The 25298-nt window shown below is 33.1% G+C and overlaps 1 protein-coding gene across 1 annotated transcript in view; it reads right to left on the bottom strand.

Annotated features, from left to right (window-relative positions):
- LOC122269131 (cytosolic carboxypeptidase 6-like) overlaps positions 1-25298 on the bottom strand; it is a 553508-nt gene that overhangs the window by 93561 nt on the left and 434649 nt on the right. The window contains exon 5 of the mRNA XM_043040819.3: positions 24322-24538. Within this exon, the coding sequence (XP_042896753.2) occupies positions 24322-24538 (217 nt within the window). The remainder of the gene's footprint in view (positions 1-24321; positions 24539-25298) is intronic.

Genomic DNA, 25298 nt, shown 5'->3' with positions numbered 1-25298 from the left:
TTTTCTTGTATTTATTTATTTTGCTATATATATATCATCTCTTTATCGCTCCTTGCCCTGGGGATATTGTGCCCCTAGTAACCAGGGGGTGGAGATCTATACTGATGGCTCTCGGATGGAGGTAGACACACCTGGAAATTTCCATGCGTCACATGCAATGATTGTTAAACAGGATGGTATTACTATTTTTAAATCCTCCACCAGAGTCACAGACGATACTAATACCTTTATCGCAGAGCTAATGGCAATCAGATCCGCCTTTATCTGGATCAATGATAATAATATCAATAGCGCTACCATTTTTTCAGACTCGTTGTCCTCCCTCCAGGCCCTGGCTGACCCAGAACCAATTTCAAAACTGATTGAAAATATTAAAACATATTGGCACAGAGGTATTACAATGAATTGGGTTAAAGCCCACGTGGGGATCCAGGGCAATGAGGAGGCCGACGAAGCAGCTAAGGAGGCCATTGGCTCCGAGATTATAGATCTCCAAGTTCTGAGGACCCCTAGGCAAGCAAAGACTGAAATCAAGCGGATTCTAATGGCAAGGTGGCAGTACAATTGGTACAATTCTGATAAGGGCCGGCAGACTTTTAAGTTTATTAAGACCCTGTCAACTACAAGAATTCAATCAAATTTCTACTTAAATCAATACCTGACGGGGCACAGAGTGTTCGGGACCTACCAAAGGAAGTTTTTCAATAAGGATGATAAATGTAACAATTGCGATCAACCCCAAACAGTAGAACATCTTCTATATCATTGTTCTCGGTTCCGAGCACTCCGACAACAACACTTCCTCGAGAAGAACGAGCATCAAATTTTTACCAGTATCATTTGCCGTAATATCATTAAACAAATTATTAAAACTACGCTCGAGGAGGTATTGGTCCAAAATAATAATAACAACTATTAATGTCTTTTAATCTTGTTATTGATTGTCGCCATGCCAAACTTCCTTTTATCTGGACCACTTGCCCATTTTTACCAACTTTACCATTTTACCCTTTTTCCATTTTACTACTTTACCATCTTATTATAACTGTCTTGTTTTTAGTCTGCTTTGTCATGTTTACAGGTTTTGTTTGTTTTAAACTGTTTTTTTGCTTTTTTTTACTACTGTTTTATTGTAATGTCTTTTTAGTCATGTACCTCAGATTTTATACTGTTCTTCGGCACCCCTGGGCGTTTTTGCCTTCGGAGCGTGTTTACTTTTATCCTGTTGCAGATTTTTAAATGCTTTACCATTTTTTAAAATTGGTTTTACATATTATGTCAGCTGGTCTGACTAATGGTTTTACCCTTGCCCTTTTGGCTAATGATAAGTTGAATGATTTTAATTCCAAATTTTAAACATTGGTGGTTTTTTTTTTACATTGTACTACTGTAAGTTTTTTTGTTGTACTTTTGTCTCCAGCTCGTCAACTTTTTCAATGTTTAATCACTCTGGTGTCACCTTTGCTTGATAGTTGTCGCATTTGTAGAACCCTGTCGAGCAATGTCTCTTTGTTACTTTTACCCCAGCTATACTGGTGCTTAGGGTATGTATTATTTTATACCTTCCTTTAACTGTCACTATCCTTGCCAAAGGCAAAATGCTATGTAAAATAAGACAATTTTTTTAAGGCTATAAGGGTCTGTTGACCTGCCATATAAGGGTCTGTTGACCTGATATTTTTAAACATTTTATTACTATGTTAATATATGTAAATGGCCTGTTGCCATCCCGATTCTTCTAGGTATATTTTTTGTATTTCATATATAAGGGTATGTTGACCTTTTTTTTAATGTATTCCATTATATTTGGCGTATGGGCCTATTGGCCTAGGCCGCTGTATAACTTCAAATATATATATATATATATATATTGAAAAAAAAAACATTTTTAGCAAGTGAGGCTTCATAGTTCTTTCTTGGTTCATCTGAAATCAATATTTTTTATACTTAAGACTTGAAATTACAAATGTGGTAAAAATAGAATTTGCCATGACTGGTTTCTTTAGCGGTACAGCGTACTCTTAACGAAAAGGCTAAGAAATATTTTTGGATAAATTGGTGATTTCATAAATCTCAATGCTGTTACAATTGGTCTTATTCATACCTATATCGGATAAAAGAGAGTGCATCTGTTTTTGAAAATAATCACATTTAAACAAAACAAAAAGAGAAAAAAGAAATAAAGTGGCAATAAAAAGATATCAACAATCTATTTGCGAAAATCCCGTTCTTCAATGTATATCTACTTATTTCAAAATCTCATCAACCCAATTTCACTTCATATACCAGATACTAACGAAGGGATTATTTTCTACTGCCGATAGCGAAAGATTCGAATGGCTTAGACTTCACTGAAAAACGTGTGATAAAAAAATGGCGCGTTTTTTCCCAAGTGTGTATTTTCGCTGCCTCTGTAACGACTCCTCCGCGTACAGTGTAAACACCTTTCTGTACCCGACTTAATGAACACGAAAGGCAAGGTCTCCAGGGTAAAGGGGAGACTAAGATGATACTCTCCAAACTTTTTTTTTGCCATCTTCTTACAGAGTAGCTAAGCCTAAAGGTTTCGTCGCCATTATCTTTTGCGCTAGAAAGTTGTTCTTAATATCTCCTCTCTTTCGCATTTTATGGGTAAAAGCGCAAGGGAAGAGGGTATTGGAAGATAAGGGTAACTTTATTTTTTATATTTTGCCCCAGCCCTCCGAGATACTTTTAAGAAAAATCCTGAGCACTGTCGTTAATTAAGATTGGGACTATTTAATTCCGAGCTTTTCCATTTGTAAACCTATTTCAAGAGGTCGTTATTTTGGAGATAGGTTCTAAGTAGGTATTTTCTCTTCCAAATTTCGACTCTTATCCCCGGCCGTCATCTAAGGGTAGATTTGTTCAGTGGGTAAGGGTAGAAAAAAAAAGGTCATAAAGAAATGGAGTTGAATGGAAATAGTTTTGCATTATTCAGGAAGGAAAGTGACTTTCTTTAAAGTGATTACATTCGAGATTTGGAAATTGATTTTGCTATAAATTTACTCTGTTTTACGAAGCTTCGAATAGAATGAAATCTAATCTTAAACTTATATTTGATTTTTTAAGTGTTTAATAAAGAAAAAAAAACATAATTTTGCATTTTAAAAATTCATAATTAGTCAGTGAAGATTTACACAGTATGTGTCAACTTAGAAAGAAGTCATTTACAAAACTGATTTTTTTTAAGTTATCACATAATTAGAAAATCATCAATAAGTCACAGTTTTATTTATTAATCATTTAAAAGAGATGGCTTTTCAATAAAAGGTATTCTTGTGATTGCTTTAATGCTTAATATTCACTATTTTGCAGTCATAAAAAGTAAGAAAAATAATCAAAACACTTTAGGAATCACATTTGAAATTAATCTTTAGCTATAGAATTCATAAATATACGACATTAATAAAATTATATAAATGTTCCATCGAAAATTAAAAAATGATTATGAATATCATAGGAATTCAATAGATATTCAGATTAACACATAGTATTCTATAGAAGAAGAAGATTCTAGCAGTCATTTCTTTTCAAAATTTCTAAAAGGATGTCTCCATGTAAAAAAAAAAATTCTCGCATTATAATCTAAATTATTTATACGACATTTATTTAGTTTGGCTTGTCTGGTTGGTAAATTTTAAGATGTCTCAATAGATGAAAGTGAAAGTTTAGTGTTTTTGAAGTGCAAGGTTCCAAGTACATTTGTCTACAAACTGTCATCGACAATTTCTCGTGGATTGTTGGTTGTTAAAGTCTTTAATATTCAAGAAGCTTCTAGACTAAGAAGCTACTAGATGCCACTAGAAGCTTCTTCCGATCCGAAAATACTCAAGTTTTTCTTTTAGTGACTTCCTACGCTAAAATCTGCTAAAATTATAAACTTAAATAAACTAAATAAATGCAGTTCAGCCGAAAATAAGATCTTTCTCCGAGAAATCAAAATGTTTTTATAACTGTCAATTAGAAAATTCCTCCACAAAGCTCTTCAGTAATGATTTACAAATAAAATTGGATTCAAATAAACCAGTTATAATTTACGACTAAACAACTAAACTTAAAACTGTTTGATTATATAATGAAGGCATCATGAAAACTAATTCAACAGACAAATCTAAGAAATAAAACAAACATTAAGTCTTAAAGGAAAGGGAGAATTAAAATTCTGCAGCTTCGATACATAAATAGGGCAAAAATAAAAAATGAATTGAATTTAAGATTAAAGTCAGCAATCAGTTTTGAAATATCAAAGCTCTTTGTTTGTATTGCAAATGAAGTTTAACCGTTTGCGGTCGTATGTCTACTTTCAGCCATCAACGCTTTTTAACCGTTCCAGTAGTATGCCTGCTTTCAGCCACCGCCTCAAAGATGTTAGCCACAGCTTAGTGGCAAACTGCATATCGCACCCTGGCAAGAAAAGTGGCATAACTCAAAAATGCAGCATTTGATACAAATCAACTAAAAGAATACGATAACCCTTATTCTGAATTAGACTCAAAACTGACGCAACTGCCCTCAGCTAGATAAACTAGAGATGTGACGCTTTTTGAGCTTGATGGGGCACTTCATACATATTTTCTATTAACATAACTTCAAAATTGCTGTTTTTTTACTTGTGTCACTTTTCTTGCTGGGGTGCGAAATATTGCGTCACTGTGAAGATGTAAAGAGTAAAGCTTGTTCTGCATGTTCAAATAGAAAAATTAATGGCTGACGCCAAACTAATTATTTTTGCGACACATGTTTTCGAATATGTTCGAGATACATGTCTGCGATATGCTGCGATGCATGTTCATATTGGAGACTGCTTTGAAAGATACCACACGGCGGAGAACTATAAAATATAATTTTTACATAAAATTAAAACATATTATTGCGTTACATATATCTTGAGTTAAAAAAAGAATTAATAAACTTTATTTTTCCAACATAATCCTGCATATTGTGCATTACTGTTCGTTCAACGAAAATTAATTCCGACCAGCATGACATCCATGGATAAGCTTATTACGACAGCAAAGGGTTAAATTATTATTCTTAATATGCTTAAATGTTAGAAAAAGTATAAAAATATTAGAAGTTAAAAGTTTCTTCTCCCCTTGCCTATTTCTTTTAAAAGAATATTGAGTGCAAAACTATCGATAAAAGGTTGAAAGCCTTAACAAATTTTTAAAAAACATTAAAGTCTACATAAAAAAAATTTAATTATGTAAATATATTTCAACATAAAACAAAAAAAAATTCTTTTACGTGAAAAACTTTCCTGGTACCATTGAATTTGTAAAATATTCGATATCATTTTTACAAAAGTCTCGTCTTTCCTTTGGATGGGAGCAAGACAATGAAAAGAATGTTCTGAGTTGAAATTTTCGAGAGACTACAAACGAAAGCAGAGATACTCTTTCAACATCGAAATTATTCTTTTAATACTTTCTTTGGGTGGTTAAAAATTTCTAAGAACTCGAGAAGGTAATTTTATTTTCTTGAGGAATTCCATGCCAGAAATAACTTTAGTTTTACCGCACGACACTTGAGCTCAGTCGAGCATTTTATGTGAAGGTTATCAGGTTTATGGTCGGTTGAGCAAACGGCCGGTTAATGAAAGACCCCTTAATGTGGACCAACTTAAGTGAAAAGGAAAATCTATTTCAGACATAAAAAGTTTGAGATTTTTAAAACAAAAATTAATTTTTGGGCTGAATGTGCTTAATTGAATTCCTCTGAGATTATTTTTCGTTTTCTTTGCAAGCGTTACAAATCATAAAAGTAAAACTATTCAATAAACTACATTGGTGAATATTAAAAAAAAATTAACAGAATATTTTTATTTTATTAATAAAATAAATAATTATTTACTTATTTATTTTGTTCCTGAAACTGCTTTACGTGCGTAGATTCATTAATCTTGTCCTTTACCAGATGTCTTGAAGGTGAAATATAAAAAAGCTGTTTATTAATTTTTTTACTTATTTCAAATCAATATTTGCAGTTGAATTTGCTTATAATAAGAATATGAGTCCGGTAGGTAGGTACTTTATTTGCAACGTAATTTACTGCACAATGGGCTATTGGCAATGGTTTGGGAAACATCCTTGAGAATGATCTGCCATCACAATTTCTATCCTCTGCAGAAGGGCTGGGATATCCCTTCTGCAGAGCTCCCCCACCTTGGCAGCCCGACGATGTGCGAAGTCGTGCATTTTACGGTCGAACAGTTTAACGAAGAGCAGACTGATCAAAGTGATCCCCCATCAGCTTAATGATAGCTGCCAGTTATGTTTGACAAAGGTGTTCTTGTGAGAACCGTGTATTTACGAACAGTCTATTGTGGGTTGAATATGGGTCCGAGTAGCGCACTAAGTCAGCGTGCTTGTTCTTCCCTAGTCGAATGAAATAATCAAAAATATAAGCTATAGTGTATAAAAATTAAACCAAACAATGGCTTTTTTACTAGTAAAGCTTAATTAAAATTTATTTATTCATTTATTATTATTATTTTTATTTATTATCATGATTTTTAATTTGATGTTGGCAATCTTTCGACGGACAGAGTTTAAAATCTGCTAATGAGGGGTCTGCTGATCCAAACTCGATCAAATTTACAGCAGATATTTGGTTTTAAAAAATAGTTCGGCTCTTTTGCCATTACAGGAACAAAAAACGGTGCTGCAAGGACATTTATGGTGTAAATCAATCATATCAAGGGCAGAAAATAAACATCGTATTTACTCTCGTATAATTGTATTTCACACTTACATTTGATGCATCATTTTAGCAATCAAGTTTCTCCGTTAAAGTATCATGCTGTATGCAGATTTTCAAGTAAAAAGGAGGCCATAAGAATTTAAGAATTTTGTTCTACTTAGGTGAAAAAATAATCTCTTACAAGCGAGTTGCATATAAGCATATAAGGGAAGAATGGTGAACATCAAATTTCTACAGCATACAACACGTTACTCTTTCTCGTTACTCGACGTCCATCCGAGCGTTAAACCCCTTGGGTAACATTGCACGGAAATTTCCCTGCTATGCACTATTCTCTCATTGAATAACATGGGGGAAACCGATTTTTTGATACAGGAAGCACACATACTTCGAAAAAAGCAGGAACTGACACTCAGATGGTTAATCTGCTGACTTTAATATGCATATGACACGCTATTGTTCAGGCCGGACAAAATTGTTGTAAAAATTCAGAAAATATAACGTCATAATGCAATTGTGACTATAAGTACGATGCGATTATCAGAATGTTAATTTTTCGTTGATGTTAATTTTTCCTAATTTAACCTCTAAATAGCTTTACAGTGCCATTTCTGTGCAGTCTGGCAAAAAAACTTCTCTTTTTTTAATGACATAAATTTCGATACCAAAAGAGGACTTAATACAAGGTAGTTTAATTTTGGTTAGTTCTTTTCGCCCTATCATACTTTAAACACTATACTTTAAATATGGCCATTCTGTACAAGAAGTGCAGCATGAGGTGCATAATCACTAGAGTCGGGATAGCCTGGTGTTTAGGACGTTGGGCGCAAATTCATGAGATCGTGAGTTCGACTCCCGCCGGCCGAAGAATCCCAGTGTATTGAATGGTGACTTGTCCACATTAAATCGGTCCAGAACACAAAGACCCCAATGTTTCTCAAAACAAATCAATACTTTCAGGGAAATTTTAATCAAAATGTGCTGCGAGATTTATGCAAATGGATAACATTACACCACGCATTTGCTTGTATTCATCAATTAATTCTTTAGAAAAAAAATAACAGTTATCATAATAGTAATTTGAAAAAATGGAATCAAATAATACGTTTTAATAAAAAAAATAACAATTATCATAATAGTAATTTAAAAAAATGGAATCAAACAATACGCTTTAATAAAAAAATAATTATCATAATAATTTAAAAAATGTAATCAAACAATACGTTTTAACAGCTATGTTTATTTTTAAATATAGTATTATGAAATGTGTTCATTTTCTTAAATACGTTTTTTGAACTGCATCAGTTTTCTTAAATACGCATTTTGACAAACAACTGGCTGAAATGTAAGTGGTTCACTTTAGTGAACGAATTTGATTGGACTTAAAGCAGTAGGTTTGAAGTTTTGAAATAACTAAAGCATTATAGAACTGAAATTTTAGGTCTCAACTATGTCGTTATCTATTAAATATTATTTAGGCGATAACTTTTGGCGATTTTCATTCCAATTTAATGAAAAATCTCGCACAACTATAAAATTTTCCAAAATGTACAACGGTGTCTTGCCAGATTTTTAATAAACCTTAGAGAGAACCTTCGCCTTTCAATGAGCTGAACCGGGTTCGAATCCCAGTGAAGGCTGATCGACACAAATCAGCATCTGACTTGCACAGACCAAAGAGCTGATATGAAATGTGCTCAGTGGCAGGCGGATCATAGGTTAGAGTCCTTTTCCCGTCAAGCTAACCGTGGGAGTTTCTCGTGGTCTTCATGTAACGCAAATGTGGGTAAGTTCCATCAAAAAGTCCTCGATGAAGGTAAATTTCTCCCAATACCTGATACAGAAGTTCCCTTGTCTTCTGGAGTGGGCTCAAAATTACAAGGCTAAGGTGCTGTACATTAGTAGTCGTGAACCAAAAAATTGGGTCTGTGGTACAACAATAGTTATAAAATAAAATCTTATAGAAACAAATTCAGAAAAAAAAATAATAAATAGTAAAATAAACATATATCCTCTAAAATACATCGTTATTAAACTTTTTTGATTTGTTTTGAAAAAAATGATGCTCGAGCAAGTTTTTCTCTAGCTTTGTTTTGTTGAAATCATATGTATTGTTCAGCAAATAAAAGCCTGGAGCGTTACAAAGAGTGGAAAGTTTTAATATTTCGGAGTATTCCTAGTATGACATGAACAAAGAAAAAAAACCCTGCAACTTTGATTTGAGGAAGAAACTTAATCATGACCAAAGAAATCCTCCCTAAATGAGTTTTCCATCAAAAATACGATAAAAGAGATATGAAAGAGGGTCTTCTAATCCGATTTATAACGCTGTTTTCCTCAACTAGGTCCAATCTTTGTTACGAAAATAATATAACTAAATAAAAATCACAAATCCTTTTTTTTAATACGCCGTGAATCTAGCATTCTAACATGATTTAGAGAGAAAAAAAAGACATTCTGAATCTGAACTTTCATTAGCAAAACATTGCATAATCGAAATATTTATGTTCTTTTTTATGCTAAGTAATCACAGTCTTATGAGACTGCTAGCTCTAAGTCTAATTTAAACAGTCTCTAATAAAGTTTTAAATGAAGTAGATCATTAAGCTTGATTAGAAAATTAGGGGAAACTTTCATGACATGAAATTTAATATTAATAAATTTTAATATTTTTTATTTCTTAGATTTTATTGCTACTATAGATTTAATTTCTTGATATTGATTCAATTTTAATTGAACCATAATTCTTCAATAGCTAACATATGTAACTTGGATGCGAAAATTAATTGTTGGTTCACAAGAATAAATACAAGATGATTTTTAACAAATCATGATGCATCATCATTACGAAGAGTGCAATATTGTTACGGGTCATAGCTTTGAACACTAGCTTTTTTTATTTCATTTTATAACCAGCGTCGAACAGCCGACATGATTCCAAGTTTACGGGCATTAATGATCAACTCGGTATTGTAATTTTAAATCCAATCCAGAGCACAAATAACTCCTGGATCAAGCATTGAGACAAATTGAACAAGAGGACTTTTTGGAGGAAAAGCCATGAAAACCTCCCACGGTTAGCCCGATAGCCCGATAGATCCTAACCCATGATCCGTCTACCACTGAGGATATTTTACGTTAGCAACGTGGTCAGGGCGAGTCCGTGGCAGAATTCGTTTTAACCAGCAACGGCTGGTATTTGAACCTGAGTCATCTCATTGGTGGAATTCACTTAGGAGGCAAACGCTCTATACCAACACCTCCTAGAAAAGAGTAGGCCTCTGCACGGGTTACCATAAATATCCTTTAGTAGTCCAAACGTAGTGTTATATTTCGTATTTTCAACCACTGCGCAGTTTAGTACCCCGAACGTAATGACATCCTTCTTATTTTTCATCAACTGCGCAGTTAACTTCGTCACATCGGACTACTAAATTGATCCGTGCTGAGGACTTCCTTCTTCTAGGAGGTGTTGCTACCGCTGCTGACCCTGAGCTACCGCTGCTCTGAACACTTTATTTAAAATATTTTTTAGTTAAAAAAATATATTGAATAACCTTTACTGTTTTTTTTTAATAAATCATTATTATTTACGACCTGCATCGTATTTTTAATATCTAGGATCGCAGTCACATAACGCTGCATTGTGTTTTACTACCATACATATATTCCTAAATGATTCTTGTTTGGTATTATACTCCTGAGCTATATATTGATTTTTAAACAATAATTCTAAATCCCCCAGTACACGATATTTCACTTAGTGGGATCTTGTGAAACTTATTTTTTTAGGAGCAACATCATATAATTTCTTTTTTTTTGGAAGCAATAACTGAGAATAATAGTAATTGTTGTTAGGTTATGGGCATACTTCTACTTCAACTCTTGTTAATTGTTTAAACAATTAAATTTTGATGAAATTACTTCCTAATTGAATGCTTAGTGGAAGAAGGTTCCATGTGAGAATTTTCAAAAACAAAAAAAGTAATGTAGCAGAAAGAAAGATCTTAATTAATAGCACAAATTTTTTTTTGTTTTGCCATGTCTTTAGATTTCGCATATTTCAGTAAATGACGATACTAAGTGAAGAATGTTTTAAGTACATTTATAAACAGAAACTGTCGACGAGTTAGACGACATTAGAAACTTGGAAAAAAAATTATTATTTGGTTGCAAATAAAAGCGCCAGGAGTGCAATAGTTATGAGAAACGAACAGTTTGAGTGTTTGGAATTGACACATTTTGTGGTAATGCCACAAATTTTAAAGTTAAGTAACTAAAAGGTCACTGAGAACCGTCATTAACTTAGTCGTGATAAACAAAACTTCAACTTTTTTCAAAACGGCTGTTCTTCGAAGGCTTTGTCGAACATTGTTGTGAACTTGTTATGACTATTCAGGACTGTTAAGTGAAGTTTTGCCAATTTCTTAACTAGTCCTCATTGTGCCAGTTATAAAAACAGCTTAAAATGTGTACCTGAAGAAAGTCAGAGTTTTGTGAAAATGAAAAGGTACTTGTGACCTAAATTTTTAATATTTAAAAAGCTGCATTGTTTAGACTAAAAAAAATTAGTACTATACATTGACTATTATTATCATCTAGGTGAAAAAAAAATTTTCAATTTTCAATTTTTTTTAAACTAAAAAATCTGAATAATGTTTCAAGCGTTCACGTTAATTTTTGTTTTTAAGTTCAAACAATTTTCCCAACCATTTTTATAAATAAGAATCACGTTTCTTTAAAAAAATATAGGTACTTTTTTGTACTAATCAAAACGAAACGAAATTTTCAAAAGTAGGTACTTTTGAAAATTTCGAAATTTTACGACGGAGCTCGTAACCATGGAAGCTCGATTACTGTTTTTGAGAGCATATCTTATAATGCAATATTTACTTCATATATAGTAATTAAATGATGTGAAGAATCTGAAGAAAAATTTACCTAAAAATTTTTAAATTACATATATACATTTGATTGTAGAATATAATTCACACAACGAAATTTTATTTTTGACTTATTGAAATAATTGTGCCAGACATCTGCATTTAAATAGACTTAGCCATCACAGCACAATTTGAGTTTGAAATGAAAGGGTGCTCAATTTATCGAAAAATCACACAAATATTGAAATTAGTTAAATTCATTTAAATATTAAATATATGAGCCGTGATCGCTCAGGGGATAGAGCGTTCACCTTCCAATGAAGTGAACCGGGTTCGAATCCCAGCAATGGCTGATCAATACGAATTCCGCATCCGGCTTGCAGCGACCACAGTTCTAACGTAAAATAACCTCAGTGGTAGACGGATCATGGTTTAGAGTTCTCTTGCCGTCGGGCTAACCGTTCTCTCCATGTAATGCAAATGCGGGTTAGTTCCATCAAAAAGTTCTCCACGAAGGTTAATTTCTCCCAAAACTTGACCCAGGAGTTCCCTTATCGTCTGGATTGGGTTCAAAATTACACGGCTGTGGAGTTGAACATTAGTAATCGTAAACCCAAAAAATTGGCTCAGCTGTTCAACGACGGTTATGAAATAAAATATTAAATATCATATTCTAATTAAAACTTTTGCGGATATTAGTAATTCTATTAGTGAATACTTCGCTGAAATAGCACACAAAGGAAATTTATCTATAAACACATCTTTGGTAACAAGGAATTTTTCATTAATATATTACAGTACAAAGCCCCAAAAAACATATAGGCTATATATATATATGAGGATAAAAGGAGATAACTTCGTTCCTGAGCTCTCGAAACACTAAAGAAATTTCCGATATTATTATACCGGCAGTCTCTAAGGCATCTTGTTATTAAATTACGAAACCACCAGCCTGATCTTCAACCTCTTCCCCGTTTTTTTTTTATTCCTTTATTGTCTACCTTTTCCTAATGCCTTCCTTCTTTTCTATTTCTAACATTTCCGCACGTTCTTATGGCACTACTTCTAATGTTTGCTTCTCCCCTTGGCATTACCGCTGCAGGCATGATGATATTACACGGCATTGCAATGGATATCAACTATTAGGAGAACACAAGGAGCCGCTGTTTTTATGTGTCGCACGATTTTCGGTATACGGGTGACCTTTTCATTTATTTACCATGTTCTTTGCTTTGCTTTAAATGAAAGATGGTGGGTATTTTTTTGCTATCCCCCTACCGCTTAGATGTCTTTTTCTCATATCCACTTAGGGACATGCGACATTCTTAAAAGGATAGAGTTATTCTTAACTTTCACTTATTAAAGGGTGTTGCTTTAGCAAATAGAGCATTTTTTTTAAAAAAAAAGTTATCATTGTTTTCATTTATTAAAGGTTATTTAAATGAAAAAAAGGTGTATAGTTTGTGTTATCTATGAAGAAAGCAAAATAACGGGGATAAAGTACAAATGTCCCTTCTTAATTTGTGTTTTATTGAGATTATTTTGTTTTATTCCTACGAAGTATAAAATATACCCTTTTCTTTTTCAGATATTCTGGTGTGAATGGGGCTTTATTGGGGTTTGTTGTTGTTGTTGTTCACTTACGTCGCACTAGAGCTGCACAATGGGCTACTGGCGACGGACATCCTTTGGGAAACATCCCTGAGGATGATCCGAAGACATGCCATCACAATTTTGATCCTCTACAGAGGGGATGACACCCCTGCTTCGGTAGCCCGACGACCTGCACGCGAAATCGAGCACTTTACGGTAGAACAGTTTAACGAGGACCAATACCGCACACGCTCGGTCCCTACGCAGACTGATCCAAGTGGTCACCCACCCGCACACTAACCGCAACCAGTGATGCTTGACTTCGGTGATCTGCTGGGAACCGTGTCTTAGCGATCAGTCCACTGCGGGACCGGGGTATTGGGGGAAAAAAGCTTATTTATCTTACTTTTTTGGTATTGTCTTAATTCCTATTACAATATTTTTGATTTTAAAGATTATTTAATTCGCAAACTTGTATGCACAAAAATGTATTGTGATTATTTAATGTGCAGTGTACAAAAAAAGAAGAAGAATATAATACTCAGATTTTTACAAACTAATACGCAACTTTAATAGTTTGAGAGGATGACATGAAATATGGAGAATTATTATGAATTAGTTTGATCACATGTTATTTTAAATTGCTAAAATCACTAACACACACTTTCTCTGAATAAAAATACTCGTTTTTCGAAAGTATTAAACTCATGACCAAGACAATACACACTGTAAAACGTCGCGTAATGAGTGGCTGTCGACTGTTTTGGCAAGTGCATTTCTTTTGCCAGCACAAGTGGTCAATTAAAACGTTGACTGCAGCGTCACCCATATTCGGGTGACAGCAAAGTTTCTGATCGGGCTGCGTCACCCGTTCTAACCCCTTAACGATCGGTTGATTTCCAAGTGCCTATTTTTTTTATCCCTGTATCCCTGATTAGTTCTGACATCTAGTTTAAAATAAACTAACTATCTACAATTACCTTAAAAATATCCTGGTACTGCCATCTGTTGTGTAAATTAAAAATAATATGTTTTCCGGCCAAAAGAAATGAATTAGTTTTATTCTTATTGGCACGTTACTACTGAACCCTCCAACCCGGAAATATCACGGGAGCGAGGAATAGAGAGCGAAACTTCACCCCGTCATTTTCACGGAAGCGAGAAGGAAGGAGTTAAGGTGGCGCTTCTTCTACTACTTTCATAGGAAATTCGTATGTATTTGAAAAGATATTTCACAGGAAGTAACAAAACTATTGAATTGTTAAAAAACTAATAAGAAAATGATTTATTAAGAAAATTATTGTGAGCCTCGTAAAAGCTTTCTTGTTCACTGCTTTTGAGTCCCTAAGAAATAAGTTCTCAACTTTTCTTCTCGAAATTTCAATGAATTAGGGTAAAGATTTTAAGTTATACTCCTCTTAACCCCTTAACGATTGGTTAATTTTCAAGAAAACGGTCATAAAAGTGCCTATTTTTTTGACTTTTGCATTTGTATTACGCATTTGATTAGTGATGCAATTAGTTTAAAATAAACTATCTACAATTATCGTAAAAATATCCTGGTACTGCCATCTGGTGTGTAAAATGAGAAATAAAATTTTTCCGGGCAAAAGAAATGAATTAGTTCTATTCTTATTGGCGCGTTACTACTGAACACTCCAGCCCGCCAATATCACGGGAGCGAGAAATAGAGGGCGAAACCTCACCCCGTCACTTTCACGGGAGCGAGAAGGAAGGGGTTAACTCGGCAAAGATTCAAACTTATCATGTAAAGTTGCGAGATGAGAAACAGATGCGAAGCAACGGACGCAATATGTCATGTTTGCAGACATGATACCACGGAGCGAGATATTATTCTTATTACCACCAGAGACTAGCATTATTTAAATATTGGTGGGAGTACTTAGCAGAATACACTTCGTACAGCGGTACACGTTGCCTGAAGAATATTTCACTGTAAACGTGTGCGGCAGTTTAAGTGTTAAAGCTTCTGTTTCAAACAATTTATTTGCTGTTACAGATTTAAATATTGTACTTTTCTTCAATTTTTAGTGAAATTTCATAATTTGAAATGCGTAGAGATAATAGGATACAAATAATAAAGACAGAAGAAACTTTAATCAGGTTTATTGGTCAATGCATTTAATATCTAAGAGCAGATGAAAGAAAAAGTTAACCTTTTTTTTCAATTCTAAGATATTTCAAGCAAAATAACTAAGGAGTTGGAAACAATATAAAATTCATTTTCTAATTGTATAACACTACAACTGACACAATATTTTTAGACTTTCAAATAATTATTTTTCTAAGCGTTAAATAAATTTAATTAACTTTCACCAGTTTGTTTCCGAATTTTATAATTATTATACCACAGCGAAGCATGAGGATTTTTGTTAGTCTATATATTTTGAGTCGTGGTGGCTCAGGGAATAGGACGTTTTCCTGCCAATGAGAGAAGCCGGTTACGAATCCCAGTGATGGGTGGGATTCAGATTCCGCACCTGGCTCGCATCGGCAGCAGTACTAACATAAAATATCCTTAGTGGTAGTCGGATCATGGGTTAGAGTCCCCTTGCCATTAGGCTAACCATAAGAGGTTTTCATTGTTTCCCTCTCCATGTAACGCAAATGCGGTTTAGTTCCATCAAAAAGTCTTTCCCGAAGACAATATTCCTCTCAATACTTGATCCAGGAGTTCCCTTGTCTTCTGGATTGGGCTCATAATTACAAAGCTACGGAGTTGAACATTGGTAGTCGTAAATTTAAAATTGTTTCAGTGGTTCAATAACGGTTATAAAATGGAATCTACACATTTTGAGACACAGTTACTCAAGGGATAGAGCATTTGTCTTCCAATGAGATGGCCTTGAATCTAATCCCAGAGGTGGCTGGTTGATACTACCCTAGTATAAAAGTCCGCACAAAAGTTTTACAAAAAATCTAAGACCCTTCAAGGGTTTTGGCAGAAAACCTCGCAGTTTTCATTAAGAAAAGGTAAAGACTTAATTTATTTTCCTTTAAAAAAGTTTAAGGAAAATTCCTTTCGATTTCCGTAACGAAAACTGCGGGATTTTGTGAAAAATGCTTAAGGAATTTTAGAGTTTTTTTTAGAAAGGTTTTTGAAAAAACTTAACATTTTTATCATAAATACTTCATGTCATCTTCTAAAAATAGTGAATAATAAAAAAAAGTTTTAAATGTGTTATAGTTTAGAATGTAATTAAACATATTTATTTAAAAAAATTTAATTTGTGAATGTCCCCTCAGTTTACCAGTTTGAAAATTTCTTCGCACAATGAATTACTAATTCGATTAAATTCATTTTAAATAAGCTGAATAAAAGAAACAATTCAAATTTTCGAAATAACTTGAAATTTGATTTCATTTTCTAAAAATTATAAATAATTATATGATCTCCAGATCACCACTATAAAATCTATGACATTATTTTTCCTTTTTACTTCATATAATATTTATCAAGAATCATTATCATTCAGAAACATCGGATTGGGTAGAATAACTAAGATATTTAATCACTTTGAGCAATTTGTGGATGATCCCCTAGTGCATCATTTCAAATCTAAGTCATTTCTGAATTTTAAAATTTGAATGGAAATCAGGTAGAAAATGTGAAAATTCTGCGGATAAGTAGAAAAATAGCATGTCTTGATGACGTGTAATTGAATTATTTTACCTATAACATAAATTTGTCATAATTTTAATAATAATAAAATCTGTTATAATATTTTTAAATAATATTACATACTTTTAAATAATAAAACTTGCACATTTAAAATTTACTTAAAATTGAAAATAACGTAGCAATAGCTCTACTGTCGCCATTTTGTAATACTTGGAGATACGAATTTTCGAGCCTTTTCTACTTAATAAAAAGATAAGATAATAAGGAAGATTCACCAACAAGTCTTTAAATAGTTATCATAAAAAATAATAATAATATATTAAACACTTACCTAAAACTTTCACAGTCGCTGTAAACTACATGCATGGTCTTAACATTAACAACGTGCTTTCATTTGAGATAAGTTTTGGGTTGTTTATTTCTGTAGCTTTTTTTAACACAATTTAAAATACCAAATTTTATTTGCAACTATTCTAACGAAACAGCCAGAATAGTTGTAACAGTTTTAAAAGTCTAATTTTATCCTCAGACAAGCTCAATTGTTTATGAACACTTTCGTGCATTTTGCAAACTAAATCGAGCGTTCGTATTTAGTATTTTTCTTGCTAATCAAAAGCTTTATAAATCCTTGAGATTCTCTGTAAGATAATTAAAATTTGAATTTGAATTCTTCTCTTTAGCGAAACGTTAACAAGATCACGTGAAAGCTAAAATTATACTAATTTGTTAGAATAATTTTTATTGTAATTTATGAAATATTTTTAAGTTTTCCTTTACATTTACTTCATAAAATTCATATTTCCTTCGCATTTCCTTTATGAAATCTGCTTATTTCCTTTACATTTCCGTTAAAAAGCCTGAACATTCGTAGAAATAAAATGTATGTTTTTCGTTAAATTTTTAAAATCTTAACAAAAACGGAGTATTTTCCAGCAAAAAGCGTGTACGAATTTAATTTTAAAAAAATCTATGGCAAATAGATTTTGCTGACTAAAACCTTCATAAAACGTAAATAAAAACTTCACATATTGCTATACGGCATCACCAAATATGACTTCCTTCAAAATTCCGTAAATCTCAAAAATCAAGGAAATATTTACTAACGATAATCTTTTCAAACCTGCATATTTCCTTATCTAAAACTTTATGCGTGTTTTTCTTTACATTTCTTTAACAACCCTTTAAAATTCGAATTCACTTAAAGGTTTCGTGCTAAATTTTTTACTTGGAGAACTCTGTTCCTGGCAAGCACCGATAACGGTTATGTTTTTACGCGTAAAAACATAAACTCAGAGTCAGGCAAATGAGGGGTTATAATCCTGCAGCCGTCGGGTTAACAGTGGGAGGTTTGTGGTTGTTCCTCACAATGTAGCGCAAATGTGAATTGGTTCTATCAAAAAATCCTCCTCGAAGGGTAATTTATCCCAATGCTTGATCTAGTAGTTCCCCTGTCTTCTGGTTTATGATCAAAACTGCAAGGCTATGGAGTTCAAACTCAGAATTGGGTCACCTGTTCAACACTGATTATTAAACAAGATAAAAATCTATACATTTAAGTCCACACATGCATTCTGAAAAATTTGCCAGCTTTTGTTAACTGTTTAAAGGTTCTTTCGTAAAATTAATCTTACGTTTTTCTCTACAATTTTGTTCATTAAAGATATGAGAGCTTGTAAACAAAAATATAGTTCTAAGAGCGTCAAAAAGCTTGAACTGGTCAAAGAATCCTTTATCGTTGGAGGAGATGATTAAAAATCTTCTTATTTTATTTTGGGTTGCTTTTTACAAATTGAGAAAAAATTATGTTACAAATTTTAAGCGAGCTTTCTGGGCCATCTCAGTTAGTTACTTTTTAATGTGCAAGTTAAAGCACAAAGCTGAAGACAAACATTATTCCATCTAATTAAATAAAATAAGATTAAATAAAATCTCCTTAAATTGATGATGCATGCGTTCAACCATTTCGTTAGAAATTAAAATAAGATGTGATTACACTGATTTTGTGAGTCCTTCTAAATTTAAATACTAATGTTAACAATTTATTTTCAGAGTTTAAACCAATGTCGATTGCGTAAGTACGATATCAGCTCCTTCATTAAATTAATTACCTTGATCGAGACACGGTGGCTCAGGGGATAAAGCACTCTCTCCCAACTAGGCAACCCAGGTCTGAATCCCAGCTGTGACTGACATACAAATTCCGCCCCAGGCTCTCACCGACCTCATCGCTGGCGTAAAATATCCACAGTGGAAAGCGGGCATGGCTGATAATCCCCTTGCCAACGAGTCACCATGAGAGGTTTTCAATGTTTTCTTATCCATGTAAAGCAAATACTGACTAGTTCCATGGAAAAGTATCGAAGTCTAGTTTGATCCAGGAGTTCCCTTGTCTTCTGTATTGGGTTCAAAATTACAAAACTACGGAGCTGAACAATGATAGCCATAAACTCAGAATTCCATCGACAGTTCAAAGCCGGTTATAAGAATGAAAGTACCCTTATTATTATCATTGCTACTTAATGCTGTAAATATAATAAACAATATTTAAACCTCGTATTGCCCCAGTACAGGAAGGATAATAAAAACCGAGGCTAATCGTTGAAGAAGAAATTATTATGAAACACAACAACTGAAAGTGGCTGGTAACTTGAAAATTGAGGTAAAAAATGGATTGTTAGTTTACAAAGTTTTAAAGTTGTTAGTTAGACAAAGTTTTAAAGTTACAATTTTACAGATGCAATTACATTGTTTAGTTACAATTTTTTTGTCAACAAATAGCGCTAATGACTGAAAAACTATAAAACGATGTTTTTTGCGGTTTGCTTGGACATCTGCTAATTTTGTGCCAGATTGTATTACGCAGTTGCAAGAAATAGTGGTTATTTTGAATTGTGGTTTTATAGTTGTCCTCAGTTAGCAGTGATATACATTCAAAACATGGTGATAAGGAATTTTCTGTTAGTCTAACTAAACAGAAGGCACAAACCGTATATTTATGTCATCGACAGTAATTTTTGAGAAATCCTGTGTAAATAACGAGTAAACAGGAAATAATGCCAATTAGGCATCATCGCACATGGTAAATAGGCAAAAGAGACCTGATTAAAAAAAAAAATATTTTATTTATTTATTTTTATTTAATGGCAGGCACTAGAACTTCTTCACTATGAAAGGTGCCGGAAGTGTTTTTCATTTTACGTTGCCTGGAGAGCACTTAGTGATCAAAGGCACGAAGGCGAGCAACATTACCCCCGCCCCACTGTCACAGATACCCGTTCATAGGGTGAGCCCCATTCACACATCACACACAACAGAGGACAACACACTGACTGAAACATCTATGCCCTGAGCGGGATTCGAGCCCGCAGCTATTGGCTTCGAAGTCAGGCACGATAACCGCTCGGCCACTTGGCCGTCTGTTTGATTTTTTTGCAAGTATAGGATTGTTGTTGTTGTTCATTTACGTCGCACTAGAGCAGTACAATGGGCTATTGGCGATGGTCTGGGAAACATCCCTGAAGATGATCCGAAGACATGCCATCACAATTTTGATCCTCTGCAGAGGTGATGGCACCCCCGCTTCTGTAGCCCGACGACCTGCACGCGAAGTCGAGCACTTTACGGTAGAACAGTTTAACGAGGACCAATACCGCACACCATCGGTCCCTAAGCAGGCTGATCCAAGTGATCACCCACCCGCACACTGACCGTAGCCAGTGATGCTTGACTTCGGTGATCTGCTGGGAACCGTGTCTTGACGATCAGTCCACTGCGGGACTGCAAGCATAGGAGCACTTGAATAAGATTTTTTTTTACTTGCATCTTTCATAATACTTGCCATATTGCGAGTTTAATAATATATTTCTTAAAAATTGAATTAGCAACTTGTCCTATTATCAAAATAAAGATATTTAAGATTCGAAAGTTACTTTTAGAAGTAAAGAAAGTTCCATTGGCAAATGTTACTTTCTTCATAAACTGAGCTTTATTTTTTTCGTTTCAGAGGGAGAAAAAAAGAAACGGAGAAAAAGTTGCAAAAATGAGCATTCCATATAAATATTCACCAGGACGAGCCAGGCCGGTGAAGAACTGATTTACAATTCAAATTATTTCCACCCGTCCCCCAGATCTACCTTTGCTCAAGGTGTTGGCCAAGAAACAAATTAGGAAACTGAATCTTCGAAGTACCTGTTTATCTTTGGATATCAACCCACTTTTGTCTTCAGAGATTGTTGATCTATGAAAATAGTCCCCCAACTCATCCTGTTGTTGCGTTAAGACCAATTTCAATCTAGGAAATTGAATTTAAGAAAAAGTTAAGGAATTACTTTATCTAAGAGCAGATGGTCTGACTTTACTGACGTAAAATAGACACGTCACATTTTTCTTAAGAAGAAAAAAATAATTTAATTTTATGTACTTTAGCTATGGAACCGATTAATAATATTGAAATTTTGTGACAGAGTTCAGTTTTTCTTCTCCCGTAAAAAGAAGAAATATTCTTATAAAAAGAATTTTTGAATTCTATTGTTTTTTAAGTTACTGTTCGGAATATCAAAATGATTCAACACAGAAAAGTAAAGAATTTTTAAAACGTGAGTTCATTTGCATTTTCTCGATATATATCTGTCAGTTTGTCATTCTTTTGTTTTATTTCATTTTAATATAGTAAAAAGCTCGTGAAATAAATGAAAATATTTAAAAATCACATACATGTATTTTCAGTGTATACATTATATGTGCTTTTTTTATGTGTGTTTCCACAAAATTTCCAAATTTTCTCTCGAATTTTAGTCTTTTCAGCCTCAAAAAAACTTGCAAATATATTTATCTATCAATGAATAGTTGTTTAACTGGTTAACCATATTTTTTTAAAACCGCTGTCATCTTTTGGTGATGTTATCAAAAGTTAGCATGATATTAAGCTAATTTAATAGAAGAGTACTTCATTAAATATCGTCTAAGAAAATAGGAGTAAAAATAACGAAATGTAGAATATGCATGTTCTAAAGGTAAGCGCCGGCCAGGTTACCGAGCTGCCAGTGTGCCTGACTGTGAAGCCAGTGGCTGCGAGTTCGAATCCCGCTCAGGGTATAGATGTTTCCCTCTCTGTGTGTTGTTTTGTGATGTGTGAATGAGTCAAATATTATTTATCATGCAAGTAAAAAAAATTCTTATACAAGTGTTCATATACTTGCTATAAATAAAACAACTGGCCAGGTGGTTGAACGGTTAGCGTGCCTGACCGAAGCCAATGGCTACGGGTTCGAAACTCGCTCAGGGCATGGATGTTTCTCTCCGTGTACTGTTCTCTGTTGTGTGTGATGCGTGAATGTTGCCCACCCTATGAACAGGTGTCTGTGGCAGTGTGGCCTGGGTAATGTTGCTTGCCTTCGTACTTAGCTTCACAGTTCGCCACTGGGAAACGTTAAATGAGCAACACTTCCAGCATCTTCCGAGGTGCTGAATGAAAGTTCAATGCCTGCCGTAAGAAATGTTCTAAAGGTAAGGGATCACATATATACGTGGAATAAGCTGATAATATTTTTAGTGTTAGTTAAATGAAATCTTAAAAGGATAATGGGCTTTCAAAACAAAAAAGTGCAATTTTAGATCGTTCTTTTCCATGCTTTAATAGAATATTGCTAGCATTTAAAGAAGTCTATATACAAAGTTTCGGAAAAAAATTAATTTTAAATTTATAGTTGAATATATAGTTTTAAATTCATTATAATTAAAATGTTTCTTGCGAGCGAATTTCGATTTTGTAAATTCTATTTTTACCTAAATATGTTGTTTAAAGGTATTTAAATAAGTTAAGTAATGGTAATCAGATAAAGTTATAACATTCCAAGAGTTAAATTTTCATTTTTTATTGGAAAAATTTATTTCAGTTATATTTTTCAATGATTAAAAAAATTAATTCAAGCATTAAAATTAATTAAATGCACTTAAAATTAAACAAGACGCATCAAAGAGTACCTTATAAAAATGTCATAAAAGTGAAGCAAAAACTGGTGTGCGAGTACAAGGAACTTTTTAAAGTTGCTAGAAAAATGAAAAAGTTCATAATGAGAAAAAACATCTTTATCAGCGGAGAAGTTTATATTAATTTAAAAAATGTTTTGAGTGTGAAATAGAGACTGAAATCAAAAGGAAAAGATGTTTCTCCTCCTGTTGTCACATATAAGATCAGTTAGAAAATGTTTTGAGTGTGAAATAGAGATTGAAATCGAAAGAAAAATAAATTTCTCCTCCTGTTGTCTCACATAAGATCAGTTAGGAAATGTTTTGAGTGTGAAATAGAGATTGAAATCAAAAGAAGAATAAATTTCTCCTCTTGTTGTCTAACACAAGATCAGTTAGAAAATGTTTTGAGTGTGAAATAGAGATTGAAATCGAAAGAAAAATAAATTTCTCCTCCTGTTGTCTCACATAAGATCAGTTAGGAAATGTTTTGAGTGTGAAATAGAGATTGAAATCGAAAGAAAAATAAATTTCTCCTCTTGTTGCCTCACATAAGATCAGTTAGAAAATGTTTTGAGTGTGAAATAGAGATTGAAATCGAAAGAAAAATAAATTTCCCCTCTTGTTGTCTCACATAAGATCAGTTGAAAATGTTTTGAGTGTGAAATAGAGATTGAAATCGAAAGAAAAATAAATTTCTCCTCTTGTTGTCTCACATAAGATCAGTTAGAAAATGTTTTGAGTGTGAAATAGAGATTGAAATCGAAAGAAAAATAAATTTCCCCTCTTGTTGTCTCACATAAGATCAGTTAGAAAATGTTTTGAGTGTGAAATGGAGATTGAAATCAAAAGAAGAATAAATTTCTCCTCTTGTTGTCTAACACAAGATCAGTTAGAAAATGTTTTGAGTGTGAAATAGAGATTGAAATCAAAAGAAAAATAAATTTCTCCTCTTGTTGTCACACATAAGATCAGTTAGAAAATGTTTTGAGTGTGAAATAGATTGAAATCAAAAGGAAAATATTTCTCCTCCTGTTGTCTCACATAAGATCAGTTAGAAAATGTCTTGAGTGTGAAATAGAGATTGAAATCAAAAGAAAAATAAATTTCTCCTCTTGTTGTCTCACATAAGATCAGTTAGAAAATGTTTTGAGTGTGAAATAGAGATTGAAATCAAAAGAAAAATAAATTTCTCCTCTTGTTGACACACATAAGATTAGTTAGAAAATGTTTTGAGTGTGAAATAGAGATTGAAATCAAAAGAAAAATAAATTTCTCCTCTTGTTGACACACATAAGATTAGTTAGAAAATGTTTTGAGTGTGAAATAGAGATTGAAATCAAAAGAAAAATAAATTTCTCCTCTTGTTGACACACATAAGATTAGTTAGAAAATGTTTTGAGTGTGAAATAGAGATTGAAATCAAAAGAAAAATATATTTCTCTAATAGTTTGTTATACGTGGGACAAGCGGAAAAAGTTTTACTCGTGTCAAAAAGTGAAGATCACTTACCAATGTTTCTCCGATTTTTTCACGCTTAAAGTAAGGCAATTGTTGAGCTTCGAGATTCTCTAAATATTTTTGTAATCTCGAGTAGGAATATGGGTAACTAAAGGCAAAGTGGTATACGTCATCTTCTCTGTCGAAGGCAAAGACAATGGATAGGACATAGCGGTTGCCATGCTCTGGACATCGGTAGTAAAAGACACATTTGGATGGAATACGGACCCTGAAATGTAATCAACAGGAATTATAACATAAGTATATGGAATCAGGGTGTTTATATAGCCAAATTTTTGAACAAAAAATAAGCCTCTCTTAAGCACTTTTCAAGCACTTAAAAAATATTCTTAAATTCTTTATTTTTTTTAAAAAGTAAGGGGACATTTCCGTATCGTGATCTGTCGCTCCAACTACAATCGCCAAGGTGCCAACTAAATTTTGAACTTGTGATTTTTAAAAAAACAAACAAAAAAACATGTAGATCTTTGCCTGGGTTCGGCTACGATTCGAGTTGGTCCTTTTTTCTAAGATGTTTTTTTTTTTTTTTTTTTTTTTTTTTAGTTTCTAACAGGCCTCTGCCCGATAGTTGCCAAGACTTAGAGATTATTCTGCCACAGATCACGATGCGGAAATCTGCCCAAATATAATTAGGATATGAGCACTAATAAAAATTTTTTTCTTCCTGTTATTTAAACTTTATACACAATGTACAGCCGACAGCTAGTAGTGTCTAGTAGTGTACCTAAATTATCTAAAACATTGACACAGGAAACATTGAAACAGGTCAACAAATGTTACCAATAGTAATTTTTGATATAACAAAAATGAAAAATTAAGCTATAGAATGTTAAAATGCGTTTAAATTTAAAAAGAAACAGCTTATTAAATTAATTAATTGGTTATACATCGTAAAAATTAATTTTAAATACAATGCGAGCCACCAAGTTTCTTGATAAAATATTAATTTCGCATTATTTTTTAAAAAA

This window comes from Parasteatoda tepidariorum, chromosome 7, assembly GCF_982258835.1.
Source record: "Parasteatoda tepidariorum strain Cologne lab strain chromosome 7, Ptep-v5.0, whole genome shotgun sequence".
Taxonomy (NCBI): Eukaryota; Metazoa; Arthropoda; class Arachnida; order Araneae; family Theridiidae; genus Parasteatoda; species Parasteatoda tepidariorum.
This window is presented reverse-complemented; position numbering and strand designations above follow the sequence as displayed.